Source organism: Vipera berus (genome assembly GCF_964194415.1).
Source record: "Vipera berus genome assembly, chromosome: Z".
In the NCBI taxonomy this organism is placed as follows: domain Eukaryota; kingdom Metazoa; phylum Chordata; class Lepidosauria; order Squamata; family Viperidae; genus Vipera; species Vipera berus.
In genome coordinates, this window is record NC_138205.1 from 16,448,551 (window position 1) to 16,474,725 (window position 26,175).

Sequence of the window (26,175 nt, forward strand, 5' to 3'; positions counted from 1 at the left end):
CGAAGTGCTTGTTGATGAAAGTAACGAGTGATTTTTTGCAATTTTGTATCTGCATTTATCGGTCTATTGCACGCGTCTAAGCTCAAATGCATTGGTTGCTTTCTGGGGGAAGCCTGCATAGGACTCCGGAACAGATCGGGATCCGCTTTCGGTTTCTCCTCCTCATTATAACGGGGACCTGGCAGAGAAGCAGGTGCGAAAATCTCGGATTCCCTTCAGTGCCCGCCCGAGAAGACCCCCCCTCGTTGGAGATCTAGCCTTGCTTTTTTTCCCAGTGCTTCTAGGATTTAGCTGGAGGAGGAAAAGGCGAGTTGATCCACCGCCGCCGTTTAGAGGGAGCAGGATCTGTTAGTGAAGGGATCACACCGCCGAGTCTTTTTCTTTTTTCTTTTTTCTTTTTTTTTTTGAGAGAGAGAGAGAGAGAGAGAGAGAGAGAGAGAGAGAGAGAGGAAAGGCTAAAAAGCTTCGGGGAACAACCTCCCAAGGGTCATTTTCCGCCAAAAAAAAATTAATAATAATCCATTTTTAAAAAAATTCTTGAGTTAGAGAATCGATTCCCTTCGTTTCCTGATCATCCTTCATTATTGTTTTCCTGGTTTTTGGTTTTTGGTTTAAATTAAATCTCTCTCTTCCTCCCCCTACCCCCCCCCAAAAAAAAAAACTAGCCCCCTTATCTCCCGCAAAGGAATATTTCTAACCGATCTTCTGCGAAGATCCTTCTCGGTGCCGACTGGTTGCTAAATTTGGAGCGGGGCAAAGCGGGGGCCGTCGCCTGCGCCCTGGAGGCTAGTTTCGAGGCTGGTGGTGGAAGGAGAACGAGAGAGGAAAGAGGGGTGGGGTGCAGGCGGGAAAGAAATAATTTTTTTTGTGGAGGGGGGAGGAAATCATCCAGATCCTGAAATTTCTTTCCCCTCCTGAGAATCGTCGGTGGATTTTCGTCGGGCTCTGGATCGAAGATTGATGCTTTTGCTCGGTTTTTTTTATATATATATATCTTTATTTCTAAAGTCGGGACAGTTTGCTGGAGATCGTCGAAGGGAAAGGAAAAAAAACCCGCCGTCGGCGGTGGGCATCTCCTGGAGTTAGCTGCTGCTCCCGTCGTCGCAACCTTCATCATGGCCCAGAGCAGTCCGGCACCCAGTCTCATGTCGCCGCCTCCTCTGGCCATCGGCGGCCCCAGTTCCACCATGGTCAGTCTCAAGAGCCTTCTGCAAGGACCGGTCAAGAGTCCTGAACGCCGGGGGGCCAAGGATCTGGGCTCGTGTGAGTGATTTTCCCCCACCCCCACCCAGCCAACCCCCACTCCCCTGCAACATGCCAGGTCTAAACCAACATTTGTGGTCCCAACCACGCAAAACATTTGCTACTTTCCAACTGCTTCACCAGTTCACAGTGGAGGGATTTGATTTGATTTGATTTGTTTAGAAATTGCTAAAGCAATTTTTTTTGCGTTTGTGGACTATCATCTGCCATCTATCTAGTCAATCAGCATTCTAGCTAGCTAGCTACTCTATGGTATCTGCCCATCTATCATTATCTACATCTACTCTGTGCTATCTATCTATCACCTCTCTTATCTATCTCTCATCTACCTATCTCATCTACCTACCACGTAGTTGCTAGGAATCAAAAACAACTTTGGTGCCACATCATCCATCAACTATATATAGCATTGCTGCTCGTTCCATTTTACAGTTTAGGAACCAAGAGGGAACGAGCCGCCCTCGAGAGAGAGAAAAAGATTAGCCATATTTGCAGAGCATATTTTCCGGTTATGAACCAAATCATGGTTTATTCAACCCATTTTTTTATGGGCTTGTTCCACTTAACTGAGCCATGAACCTGATATGGCTGGCCAGTTTGCACCACCCCTTAGATATATTATGTTAGGCTGGTTTGTGAGTCAGTGTGCAGAATTAAAGTGAAGGCCTCCTCTGTGCCATTATCATTTTTTCACCCATCACTTGAAACTTGCAAAACCTTTCCCAGGTATTTCGTTTTAATAGTCCAAAGTGTTTTCTGCCTAGCTTGCCGGAGACATGCCAATGTCATAACCTGGATGCAGTTTAAAATAATTAGGTATCTTATGCCGTATTAAAGGTAAATGGTGTCAGGTTTTTGTGGGCTCTGTGTGTATGTTCCACACATACACACACACCCTGTAATAAATATCCTTCCAGTTGTCACTCCATCTTGTTCATTTTTCCTCCTAACTACAGTTGTTTTCCAATCTGCCTGTTCCTTTGGGATTCTTTGCAACATTGGATTGCCTTTTCCATCCCCAACCTGGCCAATCTCTTTTAAAGTAACCGGAAGACACCATTGCTGAAAGGCTTCCTAGCTGTAGCTTTCTGCTTGCTTTCACTTCTACCTTTTCTGCCATCTGGATTTGGGAAGAGGAGGGGGGAGAAGAGGAGCAGAGGGAGTGTTGCCATTAATGCGGTGTCCTCATTTCAACCTGCCACTGTTACTTCCCCTTTTTGTTCTGTTTCCTGTACCGTGAATTGCAAGAAAACCTGATTTGTTTGTTTTCAGGGAAGATTCTTTTTCAAGAAATGGCTTATAAGAGCTCCTGTGCCTTCCATGTGCATAGAAGATGCGCCCCTTCTTTTAATGTCGATGGGATCATCATTGTAATGAAGCGCTGGGAGCGGGGGTGGGGGGTGGGGGAGTGTTCTCTCATGGGTTTTGGCTGGGAGGGGCTTAAGAACTGAGGATTCCACAGGAGAGCAAAGCCCCCGTAAAGAGGATCCAGTATAGTAGGTGGAGTTAGACCCAGAGCACTTCTGGGTTGTCCTCCTCAAAGCTGGCACCCTTCTGCTGGAGTGGACTGCAGCAGTGGTTGGAGGGGGAAAGTGGGAGTTGTAGTCCGACCCATATGTAAGATGCTTGCTTCTGGAAGGCTTTGGCCCAGACTTAGTGGAACCAGGATTTTTAAAGATCGGGACGGGGGAGAGAGAGGAATTTCCAAGCGTAAAAGCTTAATCCTTTTCCCCGTTCCCTGTGATGACATTTTTAAGAAGCACTTGCCATGTCTGCCGTTGCGGTTCCTTCCTTTTTAAGTGGATTTTTGGAATTCTAGTGTTTTGTTATCCAGTTCCTCTAAATACGTCCGCCTCAGTGCCTCAAGATGCAGCACTATTGTAGAGGGTTTATTATTATTATTATTATTATTATTATTATTATTATTATTATTATTATTATTATTATTATTATTATTATTATTATTATTATTATTATTATGGAAGGCTGGGGAGGGGTATCAGGTTTTCAGGTGGGGAAATGGCTGTCATAGTCTCCTTGCAGGAGGGGGCCAAGAGAAGGTGAGCAGTGAGATCCCGGATTTCTGAGCTGGGAGGGGATCCTCTTTAAGACCCTCCCGGAGAGAAGGTTTGGGGAGCCAGGACTCCTGGGGTTTTGCTGCTGGAGAGATGCCAACTCGTCAGGGTTTTCCAGGGTGATCCATCAAGGGGTGTTTCTGTACATGCGCGTGCATACACACACATACACACACATCTGCTGGTTGGCAGCAGTAAATCCCTTAAAGCTGCACACAGCTCAGCCACGGGACACAGCAGGAGGGAATGAAACGTGCCGGCGTGGAGCTTCGCCCCAGGAAACAATCCTTAAGACTTTTCACACGAGCCAACAGACAACGGGCGGGCAAGGGGTGGTGGGGTGGCAGCAGCCGGGATATTGTGGGGAAATCAGGACACTTCCCAGGGTCAGAAAACCCCTCCCTGGCAAGGAGAAAGAAGGGGGGAGGAAAACAAGTGTGTGTGTGTGTGTGTGTGTGTGTGTAGGGGAGCGCCTGCTCTCCACAAGCTGGCATTTATATTCTAGTTAGCAGTCAGGATGAGAGGTGGACAGATGGATGCAGACGGTGGGTGGGGTATCTCGGCATTGTGACCATGATGTGGGGATGGGCAGCTGGTAAGCCTGATCAAGGTTTGAAGAGCGGCTCCAGGGTGCCAGTTGGATGCCTCAGCCTACTTGGGCAGAATCTTCTATGGGCTCTGCCCCACCCCCGCCCCCCACCCTTGCGCTTTAGTCCTTATTTAATCTTTATTTTCCTCCTTGCTCCGTGACCCTCATTAAGACAAAATCCTTGACTAAAGAGAGGAGACAGTTGTGTGTTTTAAGCCCCCCCCCACTTCCCCCAAGTCCAGTGCCTGCGTTGGGAGACATATTCCTTCACGTGCACCTCCTCACTCCCCTCCCCCTGGATTTCGGGAGCCGATGCTAACCTTGACCATCCGTATCAACGTTCAAGGGTTGTTGCTGTTGTTGTTGTTTCGTTCTGCCACGTGCATGTTGCTTTGGAGAGCATTCATGCCCCCATTTTCTCCGTGTAGTGTGCGTGTAGTGTGCGTTCGCTTGCCTGCTTGCTGGGGGCTCAGTTTGCTGCTGATGACTCCAACCACTGGGAAGGCTGGTTGTGTTTGGAGGTTTGATTGTTTTCATCTGGTTTAGGTTATGACTGCAGTGAGCTGGCTGAGCCTGGGTTCAAAATAACAAGAACAAAAATAAAAATAAAAATTTTGTGGTTGTTCCCTCTGCTTGGCGCCACAGCCTGAATACTGAGCACTAACTATTTCCCAGCTCTGTTTCATTATATTCCTTTCAGCATCTGATCCCCAAATATCCTGAGTCACATTAGTTACAAAGTAGTATCTGACCTGGTTTGTGGGTGAGAGTATGGTATTACATGGAACCCAGGCTAGGATTACCAGATGGTTCTGTTAACTACGGCACATACGTCACACATGCCTAGGAATAATGCAGGTTAAATATATTGTGTGAATTCAGCCTTGTATTCTGAAAGTTTTCATGCCTGCAATAGCTGGTGGGGCAGAATTAGAAAACAGGGCTCACATGCTGAGGTCTAACTTTAGGTATTACATTAAATTGGCCGTGGGGGGGAGGGAATTTATGGAACATTTGGGGGGACTGAGGTAGCAGTTTAGAAGGTAATTTTGGTGTCACACAGTGGTTAAGAGCCAGGACTAAAGGCAAAGGAGGAATGGAGACAAAATATTTATCATTTTTATTTTTTCCACTGTATCGTTCCCCATATTTTAAATAATATCAGCAGTATTGTTTCAGTATCCTGCTCTTTGCCATTATTTATCCTCCATAGGCATGTTATCCTTGCAGCACCCTTGCTGAGGTAGTTCATTATTCCCATTTTACAGATAGGGAAAACTAAGGCTTAAAAAAAAATGGCCACGGACTGCTCCAAGGAGTCCCGTGACTGGGTCAAGATTTCATCCAGCAGTTCATAAAATGGCAGTTTCAGGTAGTCGCCTGGGTGGATCCAGGCACTAGAAGGAGAGAGGATGGAGCAGGAGAAGGAGGGAGGGAGGGAGGAGCGAAAATATTCCGGGATCAATCTGTGTGGGGCATCTCTTCACAATTGGGAATTGTATGTGGGTTTAATCTAGTCATGGGGCGTTGGGACTGACTCGCCCAGTTTCGGGGTGCCAGGCTGGTGTCGCCACAGCCCATCAGCTGGGCCTGGACTTCTCTTCCACGTGTGCAGGCAGCGTAAGAGTTCAGGTATGGAGCACCACTCCCAGGCCTGACTGAACCTCGTGGTGTGGGTTGGGTACCTGTAAAGCAGACAACCACCTGAGCTTCCAGAGGCCTGGCGATTTGGGGAGGGAGCGCAGACAGCCCAGGTGCGGTGGCGAGAGGGTGCAGGGGTGTGTATGTGTGTGTTTGTAGGTAGGTAGTAGGACTCATGTCAAGGAGATTTGAAGAAATGCTTATATCCTCTCCCACTCACCTCCTGGCACTTTCCTCTGTTTTAGCCCACTCATGAATAATAATCTCTGCAGTCTGCTGTAAACAAACTGGGGCAATAGAAAAGGGCAGTGCGCATGTGGTGGTAGGGAAATGGATCCCTCTTGCCCCAGATTTAGGCACTAGGCAGGAGCAGATTCAATCCTATCTGAACCTAAGCCGGTGTATTCAGGGGCTAGACGGCTATCCCAGGCAGAAAATCCTGCTTTTGCCATACGGTCTCCCCAGATTAATGGTCTGGGTTGTGTGTCTGTATAAAGTCACTGAGAAATTAGTTCCCTTCAAAGGCCAGCTAGCTGTTTCTCTGAAAAGAGCCACCTTCCCAGCTTGTCTGGGCTTCAGGCTGGCAGGCTGGCAAGGGGGCAGCAAAGGAACAGGAGCTCCGATGAAGCCGATCAGATATGGCTGAACGCAGCAGAGGTCAGCTGGGGTAAAGCTGTGCTTGTATTTTGCTGGTGAACAACAGGCAGGCCTCTGGGGCGGAGAAAGTGAAGGATAGGTCCTGGGCAAATTTCAGCAGTTTTACACTACAGATATCAGCGATTGCATTTTACAGCCTCAGTGATCTAGCTTGTCCTTGCTTCTCAGCCCTTGAATTAACCACGTCCGTAAGATCACAACCATTTTAATGAAACGTTTCCAGAGTGGAACTTCCTTGCTGCCAGATATTTAAAAAGCTAAACAAAAACATGATTGTGATCCAGCTCAATCAGATACGTGTTCAAGTCTGCAGTGTAAAAAAAATAAAAAAAAATCTCAGAGCAATCATGCAAATCCTGAGGAAGATTGGCACAGTTGCAGAAAGATAAGAGGGAAGATTTTGCATCCTTCGTTTGTTACTAGGGGGGTGGGGTGCAGAATCTTTCTGATCTGAAACCTTTTTCCATTTTTAGTTTGAAGCAGTTGCTTCAAGGGTGAAGCAGGCTGTTTTGATCATTCGGGATCGTTCCAAATTCAGAACAGAACTGATTGAAACAACATGAGAGAAGCAGGCAGTTTTGAACCCAAAACAGACTTTCACATTCCACGTTCAAAAACAGGTCAAATTTTTAAGATACCAGCTGCTGATGAACCCAGTGGAAACTTCGTTTTGAGTTTGCATCAAGCCACCAAGGAGATCAGAGGTAGAACGTGGGACAGCCTTATCTACAGCAAACAGTAGTGATGGCAGAATATCAACATGTGCCTGGTGACACCATCACACAGCTGCCACCCCTTATGTGTTTGCATCCTGACATCTGATGCAAGGGTGTAAGTTATGGTGTTTGTGTGGTGACTTCCTCTGCTTATTTTTTTCCCCTCATTTGTCCATTTCCCCCTCTTGCAGAGACTCATACATATGGGATTATTATTTTGCATAACCACTTTAAAAAGCTTGGGATTGGGACTCTCGGGGGGGGGTGTTATATGGTGTGCCTCTGATTTGATTGGTCCCTGAAAAGCATCAACATCAACAACTTTTAGGATATGTGGACTTCAGCTCCCAGATTTTGTCAGCCAGTATGCCTCTTAAGGTTGAGAAGCACTACTGTACAATTAAAATAGTTTCCAACAAAGCCTTAATTATAGAATGCAGTGGGTAGGTGGTTTCAATCTAGGTAGAGTAAATGGTACATGGTGGATACTTCAATTAAAACTGCCAAAATTGTTGATCTAGAAACATTCTTGGCTATCCACGAACTACCTGCCTGCGTGCAGGTGAACATCAGGAGAAACTTGAAAACAGCGAAAGGATAAGAAAGCCAAATAACTGAGAGGTGTTGGGTTTCTCTTTGTGGCCCCTCAAGGAGAAGCTGGAAGGCCATCTGTACAGGAACCTTTAAATCTGGTCTCTGCACTGAACAGGCAGATAGATGGCCTAAATCAGGGATCTTCAAACTTGGCCCTTTTATGACTTGTGGACTTCAACTCCCAGAATTCCTCAGCCAGGCACGCTGGCTGAGGAATTCTGGGAGTTGAAATCCACAAGTCATAAAAGGGCCAAGTTTGAAGATCCATGGCCTAAATTAATCTTTCCACGTCTTATATTCTAACATCAAGCCAACTTTTTCTTCCTCTAAAATAACGGAGTCCCCGAGGCACCTGTAAAATCTTTGCTGTACAGTTATGGTGACTTTACAGGTCTCTCCACAGCACACTAATCCCTGTAAGTAACTTGATGGTGCAGCCATCCCTTTCATTCAAACAGAGCTGTGCTAAGTATAATTCACTTAACGTGCAAATTATAATGACTTAACTGCTAATTAGTTTTCTTTTTATATATATATTGCATTCCAGACAACAAATTCATCTTGACTTTGTTTATTGAATAATGTTGCTCTGAGTAGGCTAGGCATGATAAGGAAAATTCGGCACTCTGAAGCCTTCAGTTGTATACAGGTAGTCCTCACTTTATGACCATAATTGGGACTGGAACTTCCATTGCTAAGTGGGCAGTTATTAAGTGAATCATGCCTGATTTAATGACCTTTTTTTCTGCGAATCTTTTTTAAGCGAATCTCGTTTCCCCCATTGACTTTGCTTGTCAAAAGCCCCTTGGGAAGATTGCAAATGGTGATCACATGACCCCAGAATGCTGCAACTATTGTAAATATACTGCTCAAAAAAATAAAGGGAACACAAGATAAGACATCCTACTATTAAATACAGTACATTGTGTTGTTTAAGTGTTCCCTTTATTTTTTTGAGCAGTATACGGTACATGCCAGTTGCCAAGTGCCTGAATTTTGATCATGTAACCACTGCGACTGTCGTAAGTGTGAAGACCAGTTGTAAGTCACCTTTTTCAGCGTTCTTATATGCTTGAACAGTCCTTAAATGGTTGTAAATCAAGGACTACCTGTATCGCCGTTTTCAGACATTCAGGTTAGAGAACTATAGAATTGGAGCTAAACATTTTTAACATTCTGGAGTTGGAAGATAATGAAGCTTAATGTTGTCTGGATTAACTTTTGGTTTGGGAAAATCCCTTATCATTGCTAAAGGAATTTTGTATTCCCTTTGAATTAAACTTTCCTTTAAATCAGGGATGGGGAACAATGGCCATTTTATGGCTTGTGGACTTCAGCTCCCAGAATTCCTGAGCCAGCCATGTTTACATATATGTAGCTGTAATTTAAATTCATTCATTATTTTCCCCTTTCCTCTTCACATTATGTCTTTCTTTTTTAATTATAAGCTGCTTTGGCCAGATATGGCCCTTGTCCCTTTACAAGTACAAAGTAGTCAGACACTTAAGCTGTAACGTGTGGCATATTGGGGAAACAATTTTTTATTTATTTACAGCTCTTCTTATCCAAGTCCACTTTGTTGCTAAAAGACTTTTATGTATGACTTTGGTACAAGCTTTGCAGTTTCCTTAAGCATCCACTGCAGCTTTATCACCTTCAGCCTTCTCCTCACAGCGTGAACAAATTCTGGTCTAATTTTCCAGATTCTGACTTTCCAATTAATTGCCTGTCTTATTTTTGATCGCATTTCAGTAGATTCCTATTCTTAGATCATACACATTCCACTAATCTTGTACTTTAACCTGCGTCTCTCCCTTTTGCTCTCCCCTGCTGCTTTTGTTCCACTGCAGGTGTGATCAAAGACAAGGAGCGTAAGATGGAGGACGATCTGAGCGTCTCAAGACCTGGGCACTGTGCGTATCTGGGGTCCCTCCTGTGGGAACGCACCTTGCCCTACAATGAGATTGAATACGTCGACTTGGATGAATTTTTGCTGGAAAATGGTTTGCCCCCAAGTCCAGCCCATCAGTCGTATTCCCCAGGCAGCCAGCCCACCGCCTCGCCTTCCAGCGGGGTAGTGGTAGATCTTAGTCGGCCGGCTTCTTGCGCGTCATCATCTTCGATCTGTTCTTCATCTGGTGAAGGTCTAGTCGGCAGCGATTATGACCAAAACTGCAGCAAAACAGGTAAATTTGGCTGTACATTGGGCAAGAGGATGGTGTAGGGCAGGGGTAGGCAACCTCGGCTCTTTTATGACTCATGGACTTCAACTCCCAAAATTCCTGAGTCTGACTCAGGAATTCTGGGAGTTGAAGTCCATGAGTCATAAAAGAGCCGAGGTTGCCTACCCCTGGTGTAGGGGAAAAAAAGATGAAAACAGAGTGATTGGCTCCTGTGGTTCTCCTGCTTTTGGGATGAGATTTGTAAGAGAACTGCAAGAATCTCCTTTTAACTGTTTCCCAAAGTCTGTTTTTGCTATAGAAGAGAATATTTGTAATTCACGGTTGAACTATGGGGTCCTTGTTACTTCCAGAGCTTGGTGTTTCTTGCAGACCTTTCATTACCCAACTAGGTAACATTTGCACTGATGGTGTTACCTAGTTAGGTAATGAAATGTCTGCAAGAAACCACCAAGGACCCCACAGTCTGTTTTTTTCCCCTCAGCTTTCACACATTTTAGATGTCACACCCAGCACACACTAATTGTAGGCCTAAAACCACAGATGCTCACACAAATATGTGTTGATAATATTATGAAAACACCCTTGTAAACCTAGGGTGCAAATTCCAAGTTGCATTGCTATATGCTTTGTTTTGTTTTCCTTCTGCAGTGCCTCAGTGACAGAAATGGGAACTATGGCCTCTTTGTGACTTGTAGACTTCAACTCCCAGAATTCCTGAGCCAGCATGGTTGCCTCAGGAATTCTGGAAGTTGAAGTCCACAAGTCGTGAAAGGGCCATAGTTCCCCACCCCCTGCTCTTTGGGATAAGAAGAAAGCATAATTTAAACTTGCTCTTTGAACTTGTAAGGGGCAAAGTCATATTGTAATTTATTTTTTGTTTAAAGGCACAAAATCTTGGGGATGTGCCACAGGCTACACATGGATGCATATAACAAAATATTTTTCATACAAAAATAGATTGTGGAAGCTGTGATTTGCAATGAAAGAGCAGCAAAAGAGAAGAGTTTTCTCCCTGTGAAGACAATTTTTCTGTTCTGAATCATTCCTTCCCAGCTGCTTTTCCTCCTGTGGCTAAATCTGTCTGAAGAGAAAAGGGACTTGGTGCTCTGAGCAGAGAATGGTGCTCCAGATCTCACTTTTAATGCCTCATTTTAACCCTTGTGCTGAGTGAACTCTTTTATATCCTGTTTGACCAATCCTTACTTTAAAAAGAGCCCTAACATTATTGCAAATAATATTTATTCTTGGATTAACATCTGCAAAAAGACCAAAAGGCGTTGTTGTTTTTTCTTCAAAAGGCAATTGGATTGTTTTTCCCTTGAGGAGGAAGAAGAAAGTTTTGCTTCTCATCCAAGAAGCTTTATCAGTTCTGATGGCAGGGAGATGGATAGGTGCTGACAGTTGAGAATGGATGGTGGGGAGAAGATGGGAGGAAAGGTTCTGATAGGAGGTGGGGGCAGGGCAATGGAAGGTTAGGTTCATCAGAACTGATGAAGCTTCTTGGATGAGAAGTGAAACATTTTCTTTCTCTCTTTTTCTTTCTTTCTTTCTTTCTTTCTTTCTTTCTTTCTTTCTTTCTTTCTTTCTTTCTTTCTTTCTCTTTCTTCTTTCTTCTTCCTTCCTTCCTTCCTTCCTTCCTTCCTTCCTTCTTCTCCTCCTCCTCCTCTTCCTCCTCCTTCATCTTCTCAAGGAAAAAAACAATTCAGTTGCCTTTTGAAGGAAAAAAACAAGCACCTTTGAGACAAGTATGATCTGGATTGACTGAGAATCTCCGTAGATATCTACAAAAAGACTATTCTTTTGGTGGGGAGGTGATAAAAAAATTATTTTAGCACCCTCACTGGGTTAGAGCAGGGAAGGCAGGCGGTTTCAAGTACCTGCCTAATTGTGGCCAGGATTGTCAGTTTCATCTCCTCCTAATTGCAAATAGTTTTCAGTCCCACCTTTTGGTTGTGGTGGCAGTGACAGCCTTCTTCTGGCTGCTGGAAAGTCCAGCCTCTCATTCCTACCCTGATTTTCACTTGCCACATACAAACTGATACACAAAGAATTGTGCATTGCTAGCACACACACACCATGCACCTAGGAAGGAACGTTATTTTTAATCCTATCCTGATTTGTATAGGAATTCTTTTCTCTACCTGTTGAAAGTTTTAGAATTCCAGTGAAGTTTTAAGCTATTTTTTATTGTGGAGAGGACCAGAAAAGAGATTTTATGGACTAATCTAGAGGCAACTGAAGATGCAGTGTTCTTCTGATAATAAGCATACCCTGACTTGATCAAAAGTTCACTGCAATCTTCATCAATGTGTGGACTTCAGCTTCCAGAATTCCCAGTCAGGTAATTTTAATTAAAGATATTGCAAGGGATTCTGTGAGATGTAGTCCATGCAGCTAGAGGTACACCTGTTGAGGTTTGATCCAATGGATGAAAATTCTATGTTATAATAGAATTGATGTATTAAAGAATACATAGAAAAGGATGGAGACAACTTACAACAGTAAAAACATTGCAGATGAATGTATATACTCGGCTTTATTATTACTTTAACAGTCTCATAGGCTCCGGGGACTTCTGAGAAGTTAAGTGTTGTATTCAACCCCCATGTTGAAGACAATTACTTCTAAACTTCCATGTCTTTGGATTTGCACAACATACTATGTTTTGTTAGTTTTAGCCTCGTTTAGGGCTTTGGAGGAAGGATTAGCACATTTCACAAGTCCAGCCTGTTTGCATAGTTTATGGTTCAGCAACATCAGAAAATGGATTAATTCAGTAATCAAATTCACAGCATTGTGCAAAACCCAGCTCAGAGTGATAATAATATTGTTTTTAGACTTCATTTCTGAGTGAGCCTTGTTCTGATTCCCAATAGAAAGGTGGACTGTGTGGATTTTTAAAAAACAGAATAATAAGAAGTTTGATCCACCAGGTTTGATTCCGAATATTGCGTTTCTGCTTCCATTTCGAAGTGTGATTGTGCAAAGGTTGGGGGAAAAGAGGAAGTTTACAGAACTTTGGTTGGGAATCTGGTGCTTGCTGGTTATGGTGAAAAATATTGGGAGAGCAGATTAGTGAAGGTGAATTGATTCCATCCACAATGTTTGGGACTCCTTGGAGAATATGCAATACGGGATTGCATTCTGCAGCAGTGTTTCACAACCTCAGCAACTTTTAAGCTGTGTGGACTTCAATTCCCAGAATTCCTTCAATTCCCAACATAACTGACTGGGGAATTCTGGGAATTGAAGTCCACACAGCTTAAAAGTTGCTGAGCTTGAGAGACACTGCTCTGGAGTTATTCTTAGATCAGTGGTGCTCCAGATTGACTCACATATCAGTAATGATTTAATCACATCAAACAGTGTAATCAGTACTGTGTTAAGTTGATGTCCAAGATGATGCAGGTTTTGAAGTGAATTTGTAATTCCTATATTTGATAAATGTATATGGTCCCTCTCAAACTTTAAGACTTGATGGTACATCAGCCTTCCCTCCCTCTACATCCTATAAAGTTTCTCCCCAACTATGATCCTTCACTTTCTCTAACTTGGTTAGCTCACTATTAATTGGAACACTCAGCATTCCTGAATGCTCCATCTCTTCTTTTTAAGACATAAGCTGGATTCCCACAACACACTAAAGCTCCATGAAGTTAGGTGGCCCAGCATGGAAAGACAATCCAGCCATCAACCAGGCCATCGCATTATGCCATAACATTTTAATTGTTTCAGCACGCTGTGTGAAATGGACACAGGAATTGTTTTATTAATCCAGATCTATTGATCAGTGAATCTAAGACCACTGCCAACACTTTTCTCTTTTACTTAAATCTAAAGAAAATAACTGGAGCTCTTATATTTGGAGGGTGGGGTATATAAGCCAAAACATTAAATATAAATTGCCTCCCCCTCTCTAGATGTTCTTGCATTTAAGTCACCCCTTCCTCTAAAAACTCTATAGGGTCCTTTGTGCTCTCTGAGCTTGGTGGGTTTTGTTTTTTTTTGCAGATCTTTCATTACCAAACTAGACAACATCATTAGCGCACTGATGAAGTTACCTAGTTTGGCAATGAAACGTCTGCAAGAAAATCACCAAGCTCAGAGAGCATCAAAGACCGCCAGTGACTGCAAAATATTATCTTGATATTTACCCTGTACTACCCACCCACCCCCAATCCATTCCCCCTACCCTCCCACCCTTTCTCATTGCTTCATCAGCTCGTCAGCATTTCTGGATACCAATTTAAAAACAGAAATACCTCCCCTTCGCACAATCACTGGGGATCCTAGATGTAAGGCCTTTCCTCCCCTCCACCTATAAGAGGATGAAGCTTCCCCCTTTCCTGAACATCAGGGGTGGGTCTCCCCCTCCCCACCTTAAGGAGGAGGCCTGAAGCCCCCCTCCCTCCCTCCCTCCCTCCCTGTGCATGTTTGAATGTGTGTCCACGTGTCCCGGAGTGGAGACTTGGCCCTAGCGTGCCGGGAGGCTGCGGGGAATCCCGTGTTCCTGGCGTGCCAGAGGCCCTGTGTCAGCCACGCCCGCTTGGAAAGGCCCAGTCTCGTGTCTGTGCATGGAGCCTCCTGCTTTCGCTCACGTTTCTCACCCTGCCTCTGCGAACACATGTCGCTCGGCTGGGCTCTGCGCTCATCGCTCCTGCCAGCTGGCAGCCTGCCCCTTCCTCGGCGCAGGGCGGGGCGAAGCGGGCACGTGGGGCTGCGGTGTGAGGCAGGCGGGCAGGGCCTCTCCAGGGGTGCCTTGTGTGGCTCTCCCAGCAGGCAGGTTCCCACGAGGGGCCAGCAGCAGCGGGGGGGGGGGTGAGGGGGTGCTGGTGGTTGCAAAGACAGGCAGATTAGCCCTGGGGCTCTCCGAAAGAAGGGAGGCGGGTGGAGCTAATCAAGCAACGGCGGTCATTTGGGGTCTCCCTGGGGGAGGAGATTAGGAGGGATGACTGGCAGATGTCAGGGGGAGGGGGAGGGGGAGAGGGGGTTGTGGGAAGGGAGGGTACCTGGGTTCTCCAACCAACAGGCACGAGCACCGGGGTTCCTCCACAGAAAACGGCTCCGTTGCAGCAGAAGGCAAAAGGGGACAGCAACGAACTTGGTTTGCTTAAGAAGAAAAAGCTTTCATGCTGGCAGTGAAAAACGTTGGCTAGAACAGGAAATGGAGGTTAAGTGGCAAAGCCGGCTTTTTGGATCCAGGATGAATCTTCAGCAGCTGATTTAGTTCCAGGTTGTTGGTGGGGAGCATTAGAAAAGGGCAGATTATAATGTATGGAGGGGATGTTGCTTTGTGACCTAGCATTTTAAGCTCACTTTCTGAAGTCCTAAATCTTGAGGGAGGAGGGACCAGGAAATTTGGAGATAGAAGCGCAGGGGGGGAGGGGGCTGTTCCAGGTTTAAAGGTAAAGGTTCCCCCCCCCGCACATGCGTGCTAGTCTGCTAGTCGTTAGGGGAGGGTTAAAGGTTAGGAGGACTGTCAGAGTATATTGAGTCCCTGTTTTCTGGCAATTCTGCTCTCATTTTCCATTGCACAGGCGTGTTTTAGCATCGCACAACTCCAGGCTGTCTCTGGTTCTGCCAGCCGCAAAATGACTTTCTCCTTCCCTGCCCCGTTTTTCCCAGGCAGGGTAACTTAATAAACTTTTAAAGCAGCGTTTTTTTCCTCCTCAACACCTTTTAAGAAGTGTGGAATTCTGGGGGTTGCGAGTCCACACTTCTTAAAAGTTGCTGAGATTTGAGACACGCTCTTTTAATTCAACCGTCCCTTGATTTGCAGTTGCCAGAACACGTTTGCCCCTATGCCCCTTCTCTGGCTGTTTCCTAAGCCCCTTTCAGACATGGGGTGCTCCAGAAAATCCACCTTTACTTCAATGGGGTTGGAGTGCTGCTTAACCTGCATAAATTTCCCAGCCCCTCTGCATGCCTTTAATCCTCAGGAAGACTTAAATGTACTGGGTTATCAAGAGACGTAACCGTGTGTCCCTGTTGCCCTCCACAATATCAGTCAATCCCTTTCTTGAAGAGTTGAGGTGCACCGGGAAGCAAAAGGGGTGGTTGGAGGGTAGTAGGTTATGAGCAGATACTTTTGTTGGTGCTTTTCTGTCACCTGCCTTCCTCCTTAACTTGCCTCAGGTCCTATCACGCCAGTGTCCCGAAGCACACCCAGCCCGGTAGACCCGGAGGCTGTGGAGGTCCTCATGAACTTTGACCCTGACCCTGCTGATTTGGCACTGTCCAGCATTCCAGGCCACGAGACCTTTGACCCTCGCAAGCACCGGTTCTCAGAAGAGGAGCTTAAGCCCCAGCCGATCATGAAAAAGGCCCGGAAAATACAGGTTCCTGATGAACAGAAGGTGAGCTGGGAAGGAGGATAGGGCCACCGCTTGGGGTTCGGAGACTTCTCGCTTTTGTATTCCCATCCTCCTTAACCTGGTTGAAATAGCTTGGATGTTTCTTTAAGGAAGGGAGTATAGTATTCAGATCAAGAGAGAGCAAAGTTACTCACAAACCAAGCAATAAAAGCAAGATCATAAACTGTTTTATGTATTAATTGCGCATATAACAAATACTTGGGCTGTGCGTTGATTGAAAATGATTTGTTGTTGTTAGCTGTGAAGTCGTGTCCGACCCATCGTGACCCCATGGACAACGTTCCTCCAGGCCTCCCTGTCCTCTACCATCTTCTGGAGTCCATTTAAGCTCACGCCTACTGCTTCAGTGACTCCATCCAGCCACCTCATTCTCTGTCGTCCCCTTCTTCTCTTGCCCTCCACCTTTCCCAGCATTAGGCTCTTCTCCAGTGAGTCTTTCCTTCTCATTAGGTGGCCAAAGTACTTGAGTTTCAACTTCAGGATCTGGCCTTCTAAAGAGCAGTCAGGGTTGATCTCCTCTCGGACTGACCGGTTTGATCGCCTTGCAGTCCAAGGGACTCGCAGGAGTCTTCTCCAGCACCACAGTTCAAAGGCCTCGATTCTTTGGCGCTCAGCCTCTCTTATGGTCCAACTTTCACAGCCATACATTGCAACTGGGAAGACCATAGCCTTGATTTAGGAGGAGGGTTTTAGATCTAGCGCAAGCCCAGCCTTTCTCTGCTTTTCTTTAAACTAGTTATATTTAGTCCCCCTCTTATGACAGTTTATTTAACAACAGTTTGAAGGTATAATGGCCTTGGGGAAGAAAATGACTTAAACTGGTCTTTGAAGTTTTGACCTTCGTATCACTCTTATGGTCACAATGATCACAATTTGGGGCTTGGCAACCAGCTTGCATTTATGACTGTTGCAGCAGCAGCGTCTTGCAGTCACGTGATCTTGATTTGCAACCTTCCCAGGGAGCTTCTGACAAGCAAACCTAGTTGGGGAAGTTGGATTTGCTTAATGACCGTGGGATTCATTCAGTGACCATGTGATTCACTTAATGATCACAGTAAAAAAAATGAATCTGGTCACTTAACGACTCATTTAGTAACTGGATCGCTGTGTGACCAGAATTTTGGTCCCAGTTGTGAATGTTAAGTCAAAGATTGCCTGTGTGACCTGTTTCAGGCTAAAAAGAAAATGCATGGTTCAGGGAAGAGTAGAGAGGTGCTCTGCTCATGTTAGGTCTGCGTATTTTTAAAATGCCCATGGCCCTAAGCACAGGGAGAGGAAAATGGGAAACCTAGGCCTTCTCCCTCAATTTTTTCTTCTTCACAACAGTGAGGCTAAAAATAGGAATCAGTCTCAGGGAAGCTTTATGGTGGAGTGAGGATTTTAACTCCCATCTTCCTAGTCCTATCCCTCCATCGTAATGGCTTTATAATGGGGGGGGGGGAAATGATACCAAAAGAAGGAGAATATTTACAAGTGGTCAAACAACTTGAGGTAGGGGTCCCCAACCCCCAGGCCATGGACTGGTACCGGTGCGTGGCCTGTTTGGAACCGTGGAAACAGTAGGCAAACGAGCAAAGCTTCATCTGTGCATGCACAGGATCTAGGTTGCATGTGAAACCATCACCCTCTCCCACCCACCCCCACTCACCCAGTCCATGGAAAAATTGTCTTCCACAAAACCAGTCCCTGGTAGCAGAAAGGTTGGGGACCGCTGCTGTGAAGGATTTCACTTGTTATTCATTTGGTTGCTTTTCCCTACCTATGATGCCATATCCTTTGACTCTCAGAATGCCTTTGTTAGCCTTTGTTTCTTTATTGATTTATATATCCCACCCTCGTTCAGAAGACCTGGGGTGGTTTTATGTCCCTTGCTAAGAATTCTGAGTTGAATCTCGCACATCTGCAGGGGGTGTTGAAGAAAGATGCATTGGATATTTAGTGCCACCGAGTCCAAATTCCCTGCTCAGTGCAGGAAACCAGATTAAGGCTTCTTCAGAGGAGGGGTTTCCAGCTTCTGCTTGAATGCATGTGTGAAGGAGAACACGCCACCTCCAGGCGCCATGTTCTACTGCCAAAGTAGTTCTACTCTTCTTAAATGTTTGTTTCTCATCTACAAAGCCTTCTTGTAATGCAAACCCTTTATTCCATGTTCTGCCATTCTGGTCATGCATGACATCCTCAAAAGTATTTCTATAGGGCTGTCCTAGCCCCACTGTGCCCTGTTCTTCCATTCCATCTTTATAGAACTTTGTTTCTTGTCCCAGGATCATGTTCATTGATCTTTTCCAAACCAGTTGGTTTGGTTTCACTGTTTTCTTCAAGTGTAATGCCCTTGAAGAATGGCTGCAAATTTGACTGGGGAATCTGACCTGTGTAGGATGTAGTGAAACTATTAGTTGTGTAATCTGAAAATAATCCTCCTTGGCATTCCCATAATCTACCAGGAAGTTACAATCAAATAAGTAAAATAAATTTAGAAAAGCTTGATCTTGAAGTCGCCATCTTGACTTTTGGGTAATTATTGCATTGTTTTCAGGGTGCTTATAGATTGATTGCTTTATGATCCCTAGAATCTTCCTAGGTCTCAGTGCTAGACTGACAGGTTTGTGACTTAGTACTCTAGTCTAGAATAGGGGTCCCCAACCCCTGGTCTGTGGACCGGTACCGGGCCACCGCATGCCAGCAACCGGTCTGCACAAACAAGCAAAGCCCCCATCTGCGAGATGCAGGCAGCACACAAAACCACGCACCCTCCGGGCCACGGAAAAAAAACTCTCTCCACGGAACTGGGCCCTGGTGCCCAAAAGGTACCTCTGTTCTAGAATGCTATTCATCTGGCTCTAGAGATTGAAACCCGTTCGAAGTAAAGAAGCATTCTCGTCTAAACATGTGTAATATTTGGTTACAGAGTGGAAAAGGTGCTACTGGATCTAATACAGGTGTATTCAGAACTTTTCCTGAGCTGGGAGATGTGTTTGAGTTAGGAAGATAAGTGACAAGGAGCTCAGGTAAAAGAATCGAGGAGCTGCCCACAGTGAGAGCAAGTAACACCTGCTCTGAAACACGTTTTCTGCTTTTGAGCCAAATACTGCAGGCTACAGGTGTTCCTCAACTTATGACTGGTAGCTTGGCAATTTTTCAAAGTTACAATGGACCCCCCTCAAAAGGTTCTTAGAACCCGCTTCCAACACCCCCCCTGCCCCCCCTGCATGGTCAAATGATCTGAGCACTTGGGAACTGGCTCATATTTCTGGGTGTGTACAGTGTGCTGCAGTCACACGACCACAATTTATTGGTTTTGGCAACAAACGCGACCCATTGGGTACAGATGCATTCACTTAGCAACCGTGGCCATTTAGTTAGTGACTTCAGTGTTTGCTTCACGACCACCACAAAAAAGGGTTATGGAATCAGGCATGGTCCTTTGGTGACCTGCTTAGCAGCCTGCAAGATTTACGACTGTGACTCTGGGCACAATTATGGTTGTAAGTTGAGGACTATCTGTAATTCCTTACTGTACCTCAGTCCTGTTCATTCATTTCCACTTCTCAGATTAGAGGAGATGGAGTCACAATGGAAGTTGAATAGATCTGGGGTTTTTTTCTTCGTTACCTGTTGGCATTTTGCCATTTTTGCTCACCTGCTTAATTTACCAAATCCTCTTCTTTTTATTCTGTATTTATCTAAAAAAAAGAATCTTATTTATTATTTCTAGCATCCTTCATCTATTTCCTGGCCCTTTTTCTAGTATTCTGGGCTACCTGCCTATAATGTTTCATTTTTGTTTTTCAAATGTTCGCTAAACTTTTCCTCTGCTCTTTGAAGGAGAATGTTGCCAAGAAGGCAAATCAGGAAGCTTTGCAGAGTTTCTGGGCAGATATTGGAGTAATTAAACTCCCCATCAGTACCACTTCACACTTCTTGGCAAAATCTGGCAGCTCATTTGGGAAGGCACCATCCGTTCCTCCTTAATTGGGCAAACAGCGGCAGGCACCACCACCAATACTGATTTGGTGTTTATTAAAATACTGACCCATAAATACAAATAAAAGAATGTACATGATCCTAAACCTCTCTCTCTCTTCTCTCTCTTTTCTTGGCTTGGATGGACTGCCTTGTTGTCTGGCACCACTGAAAATGTGTAGAACAACAATTCCCAGAATTCCCTAGCCAATTTGAAAAACATCAGTCTAAACCAAGGACCCACTGTTTCTGGTAGGAGAGGGGTCATCTTTAGAGAGTCACCCGAAGGTGCACTGTTAACAGTAGGCAGGGCCAGGATGAAAATGGAGATTGGTTTTAACTTTGCTCAGTTAACAACTCCTATGTACAGGTAGTCCTTGACTTACAGCAGTTCGTTTTGTGACCATTCAAAGTTACAGTGGCACAGAAAAAAAAATAGTGACTTATGCCCATTTTTCACAGTTAACGACCTTTGCAGCATCCCCATGATCATGTGATCAGAATTCCGACGCTTGCCAACTGGTTGGTATTTATGACCATTGCTCTGTCCTGGGATCATGTGATCCCCTTTTGTGATCTTCTGACAAGCAAAGTCGATGGGCAAAGAGATTCACTGAACAATTGGGTTTACAGAGTATTTGTGATTAAAAACAAAATACAGGTAGCCCTCAACTTATGACCACAACTGAGCCCCAAATTTACGTTGTTAAGTGAGACATTTGTTAGGTGGGCTTTGCCCCATTTTACCACCTTTCTTGCCAAAGTTGTTAAGTGAATCACTGCAGTAGACTTTGGCTTAGAAGTTAGAGTTTTTGCTTATGTAAATTGCTTGTGCCAATCCTATCGTCCCTGGTTAATATGACAGCAATCCTATGTTCATGTAAAATAAAACCACATGATGGTTTAATATGATGGCTGTATAAGCTCAACTTGACAGGGCCTTAGTTAGTTCCCACAGTACAATGAATCACAAAGACACACTAGCAAAAGGAAAGAACCAGATAGCTTCCCCCAGGGACTTTTTGAGTAGCTGGCATCATACAGCACACTATCTAAAGCTAAATTGTATTTTACTTATCTACTAGGGCTGAAATTTGGGGTATCTGTACAAAGTCATGAAGCTGAAGGCCATATTCAGATTTCTCTCAACTTAATTAATTAATTTATACCCCATCTTTGTTATTTTTATAAATAACACAAGGTGACAATCACAATACTCCTTTCTCTTCCTATTTTCCCCACAACAACCCTGCGAGGGGGGCTGGGCATTCAGAGAGAGAGAGAGAGAGAGAGAGAGAGAGAGAGAGAGAGAGAGAGAATCTCATGCCTAAAACAGGATTAGAATTCACAGCCTCCTGCTGATTGGCCCAAAATCATCCAATGGGATTTCATAGCTAAGGCGAGACTAGAACTCACAGTTGCCTGGTTTCTAGCCTGATGCCTTAACCACCAGACCAAACTAATTTATTCAAAACGAGTGAATATTTGTATCAAAAATGGGAAATCCAGAGTGGGTGCACTTACTATAGCTATCAGTCTTATACAAATATAATAAATAATAATAAATAATAAAGGAGCCTGCCATCAACAAGGTCAGCAAGAGAGACTGTCCCAGATTTCCCACTTTAGATCCAAACACTTAAAACCCTCTGCCAACTGCATGGGCCTAATGCAGGGCTAGGCAACCTTGGCTCTTTTATGACTCGTGGACTTCAACTCCCAGAATTCCTCAGCCAGCCATGCTGAGGGGAAAGGAGAGGTTTCCATGCTGAACCATGCTGGCTCAGGAATTCTGGGAGTTGAAGTCCACGAGTCATAAAAGAGCCAAGGTTGCCTACCCCTGCGTTAGGCCCATGCAGCTGGCAGAGGGTTGGGGATGCCTGGTCTCCTTTCCTAGTATTGTTCGCCTCGTAAAAGTAAAACAGTGCATTTGTATCCTTTCAATCCCCTCTAATATAGGAAACAAAAAATTGAGGAGGAGAATATATAAGAATAGCAGAATACTATTAACCTTCCTTTTAATGGCATCATGGTGTCAGTCCAGTTCTTCCCTTCCCCTAAGAAAGCCAGATTTTTGTGCATTTTGCTCCAGTTATATCAATCTCTCCATCTGCTTGTAGCCCAAGTCATTGAAACGAATTGGCTGGAGCTGAAATAACTGTACCTAGGCTCTGAAATCAAGTGAGGGAAGGCCAATTGATTTATTGACTCTTAAATGGGACCAAGTCTGAATCCACTTCAGTGGATGGGTGCCTGTTGCTAAAAAAAATTTGTGGGCCTACTGGAATGTGGCGGTCTTCCGTGACCTTCATAGAACTTTGAGCTCACGGGGAGAGTATTCACACAGATATTACTGTAAGTGTTGGATGATGAGGCTCTGAAAGTTCAGTTATCCGGATACAAAAGATGGTGTGTTTAATCTTTTAAGAGTTAAATCTTTGCAGCTATCTAAAGGTCTTTCCTTTTGGTAGATGGTTGCATTTACAGCCTTCGCTTGCCAGATTCAAATCCTGCTTGGCACAATTTGCTTTTTCCCGGATCATCCAAAGTCAACTAAGAACTGTCTCCTACCTGGGCAAGCCAAACCTTCCTTAGATTTCAAATCACTCATTCATAGTGACGGTTTGTGGTTGAATGGGGATTTGACCATGAGTCTCCTTAGCCTGGAAGATGAAACCATCCAGGGATATGGCCATTGGTATTCATGTACAGTGTATTGCTTCTTGAGAGCACAAATATCACCCTGAATTGGACAGTCAACTGTTGTCAAGTCCGTGTAGGAACTGCCTGTGAACATTTAAGTTGCGCAGACCTTTGTGGACAATGGTTAGAATTACCTAGTGTGCAATGCTTATGTGACACTTTCTTTGACATGCCACTTTTTTCTTCTTTCCCTCCTCCTGACCCCCCCACCTTTTTTTTACATGTTGCACCAGGATGAAAAATATTGGAACAGGCGGTACAAGAACAATGAGGCAGCAAAACGCTCAAGAGATGCTCGCCGCCTGAAAGAGAATCAAATCACAGTTCGGGCGGCTTTCTTGGAGAAGGAGAATGCGGTCCTTCGCCAAGAAGTGGCCAATATCCGCCAGGAACTAACCCGCTACCGCAGCATTCTCTCTAAATATGAATCTCAGCACGGCACCTTGTAAAATCCACAGCAGGGCGCTATGCTCTTCTCCAAAATCCCGCCACCGAGGTGGAAGGGCCACCCTGGTTTTTCAACCCAGACCCCCTGTCTTCCCGAACCGGGCAAACAAATAATCCAACGACAAGATGTTTGGAATGAGGGAAAGGTCTGCGTTGAGCACTTTCCATCTGCAGGGACTAACCATGGTTCTGGGTGCACAAAGGAGAGTTCCTGGGTGGGCATGGCCTGCCCCTCACCCAGAACAGGACAGCAGCCAAGATGTTGAACTGGGCATCGTAGATACCTGGAAGACACAAGGGCTCTGTAGCACGTTGAAAGATGTATTGCACACACAAACACTTACATGTGCACGCACGTTCTCTCTACACCTGTATCTTAGGGTTTGGCTTGCGGATGAACTCTCAATCCAAAGGGCAGTTCAGTCAGAGACCATCACGTCTGCAAACCACTGTCTGTGTGGCATTTGGACGGGACTTGGATATGGATGATCGAAGAGCTCTTTAGGTAAATCTCAGTGCCTAAGCTCGGTCACACAGAAATAGATTTTTCAGCAGATGATTGCACACGGTTTAACCCTTTCTCATTTCATCCACCGACTCTGGAGTTGCGATTAAGGGACAGGCAAACCAGTTACAAAAGTGGATGTGATATCCAGGTTTTCTGGGCTCATCCCTACCCCAATAAACCACTATGACTTTACAATGCCCCTCTCGAGGAAGCCTCAAAGTCTTGGACACCCTGAATGGAAAATCCTTTCTTTTGAGATCAGTAAACATCAGGACTCTTCTGTCTATAGAATGCCAAATTAAATCAAACGGGTTGCTCACTCATTTTATTTCCACACTTGGCCGAAGGGGACTTTACATCTGATGGCAAAGCTAGGGGTTTAGTTTAATTGTTAAAATTATATTATTCTGTTTTTTAGTTAAAAAAGGCAAGTGACTGCATCTGTTTCCTCCTAGCCCTCCCCAGTGTAGTGTCATGTGTACAGAAATGATAAAACACGAGACCTCATTTGTGTCCCTTCTAAATATGAAATCTATATAAATACACACACACACTATATATATGTGTGTGTGTGTGTATATATATGTGTGTGTGTGTGTGTGTGTGTGTGTGTGTGTGTGTGTGTGTGTGTGTGTGTGTGTATAAGGTAAAGGTTCCCCTGCACATGCGTGCTAGTTGTTTCCGACTCTAGGGGCCGGTGCTCATCTCCGTTTCAAAGCCGAAGAGCCAGCGCTTGTCCGAGGACGTCTCCGTGGTCATGTGGCCAGCATGACTAGACACCTAAGGCGCACGGAATGCTGTTACCTTCCCACCGTAGTGGTCCCTATTTTTCTACTTGCATTTTTTACGTGCTTTCGAACTGCTAGGTTGGCAGAAGCTGGGACGAGTAACAGGCGCTCACTCTGCTACGCGGCACTCGAGATTCGACCTGCCAAACTGCTGATCTTCTGATCGACAACCATACACACGCACACACACAGGGCTTTTTTGTCATAGAACGCTCAGAACGGAGTTCCGGCACCTTATAGGGTAGGCAAGGCGGGTTGTATGACGTGTGAGTTCCGGCACGTTTTTCTTTTACAAAAAAAGTGTGTGTGTGTGTGTGTGTGTGTGTATGTTTCATCTCTTGTAAAACAGACAAAATGTGTGGTTGCTATGTGTGTGTATATACGTGTATATACACACAGCCACCTTCACTCCAGGCAAGACTTAGGAGATTAAACTATGCTCTTCTGTTAAGGGAAGGATGGTTCTTTCGTACAGGAAGGGAATGCTGGGCAAACATGTTTAAAATCTCCTTTGGAGAGATTCCTAATCTTTTTAATTTTCCATGTAACAGTGTTGTTAAGACCTTTTCGAGAGGGCTTGAGAGCAGTTCCCCACCCTTCCAACGACCCTCCCCAAAGATGTTTACAATTATATGCTACAAGCAATGAGGAATAAAGGAAGATGGGATTAAAAAAAAATTACTATCACCAAATAATTTTTCTCTCTGTTCACATATCTGTCCGTAGATGTAATGCAGACAAACACGCGAGATAGTTCCTTTGTGATGTATCAAGTTTCTATTTTTACAGACTGGGTCATTTTTGGCTTTGGATCAAGCAACCACTTTCCTGTTTGTTTTTATTTTTACAATTCCCCTGCTGCAAAGGTTGGGGGAGACTACATACATGGGAGAGACCGTGAAGAAGGAAAACAACTTTGCTCTAATAAGAGCATTCTGAGGCACCTGAAAGACTAACATAGAATGTTGTCACATACTGGTAGTCCTTGACTTAAGACCACAGTTGAGCCCAAGATTTCCATTGCTAAGCAAGACAAGTGTTAAGTGAGTTTTGCCTCCATTTAAAACCTTTCTTGCCCCAGGTGTTATGTCAGTAACACGGTTGTTAAGTAAATCTGGCTACATGCCAGATACCAAGCGTCTGAATTTTGATCACATGACCATGGGGATGCTGCAACAGTCAGTGTGAAAAAAAGTCACTTTTTTCAGTGCCGTTGTAACTTTGAACAGTCACTAAGTAAACGTTTGTAAATTGAGAACTACCTGTAATGATTACGCACCATCAAGTCATTGTTGACTCTTAGTAACCACTGAGGTTTTCTCCATGATGGTCTGTCCCTACTGAGTTGCCAGCTCTCATTACTACTCTAACTGGAACAATCTTTTTTTTTTATTGAAAAGTTTTACAGTACATTTTAAGTATACTCCATCCCTAGTATTTCATTAGATGCATGGAATAGAGGCAAATGAAGGGTGTCCCGTAAGACAGAAGTTCCACTGCTAAAAGCTGTAGCCTCCTGAAATGCTGAAAGCTTCCCGTTATCCTAAAATATAGCAACACTGGCTAGAGCTTATAAAAGAGCCAGCATTATCTGCAGGGCCAAAAGTTCCTTAATCAATTACATGTTGGTGGAAACCCTACTTTAATATCCTCTTTCCAGCTGGTCGAGATGCG

General features: G+C 44.7%; 1 protein-coding gene across 1 annotated transcript; it reads left to right on the plus strand.

The window, feature by feature from the left end:
- Positions 1-57: 57 nt before the first annotated feature.
- LOC308679113 (thyrotroph embryonic factor-like) lies at positions 58-24,220 on the plus strand. The gene is given in 6 exon segments (XM_081346372.1): positions 58-193; positions 1,009-1,036; positions 1,038-1,263; positions 9,386-9,721; positions 15,854-16,074; positions 22,992-24,220. Coding segments are annotated over 6 exon segments (1,134 nt in total). The 5' UTR covers positions 58-86; the 3' UTR covers positions 23,208-24,220.
- Positions 24,221-26,175: the final 1,955 nt, after the last annotated feature.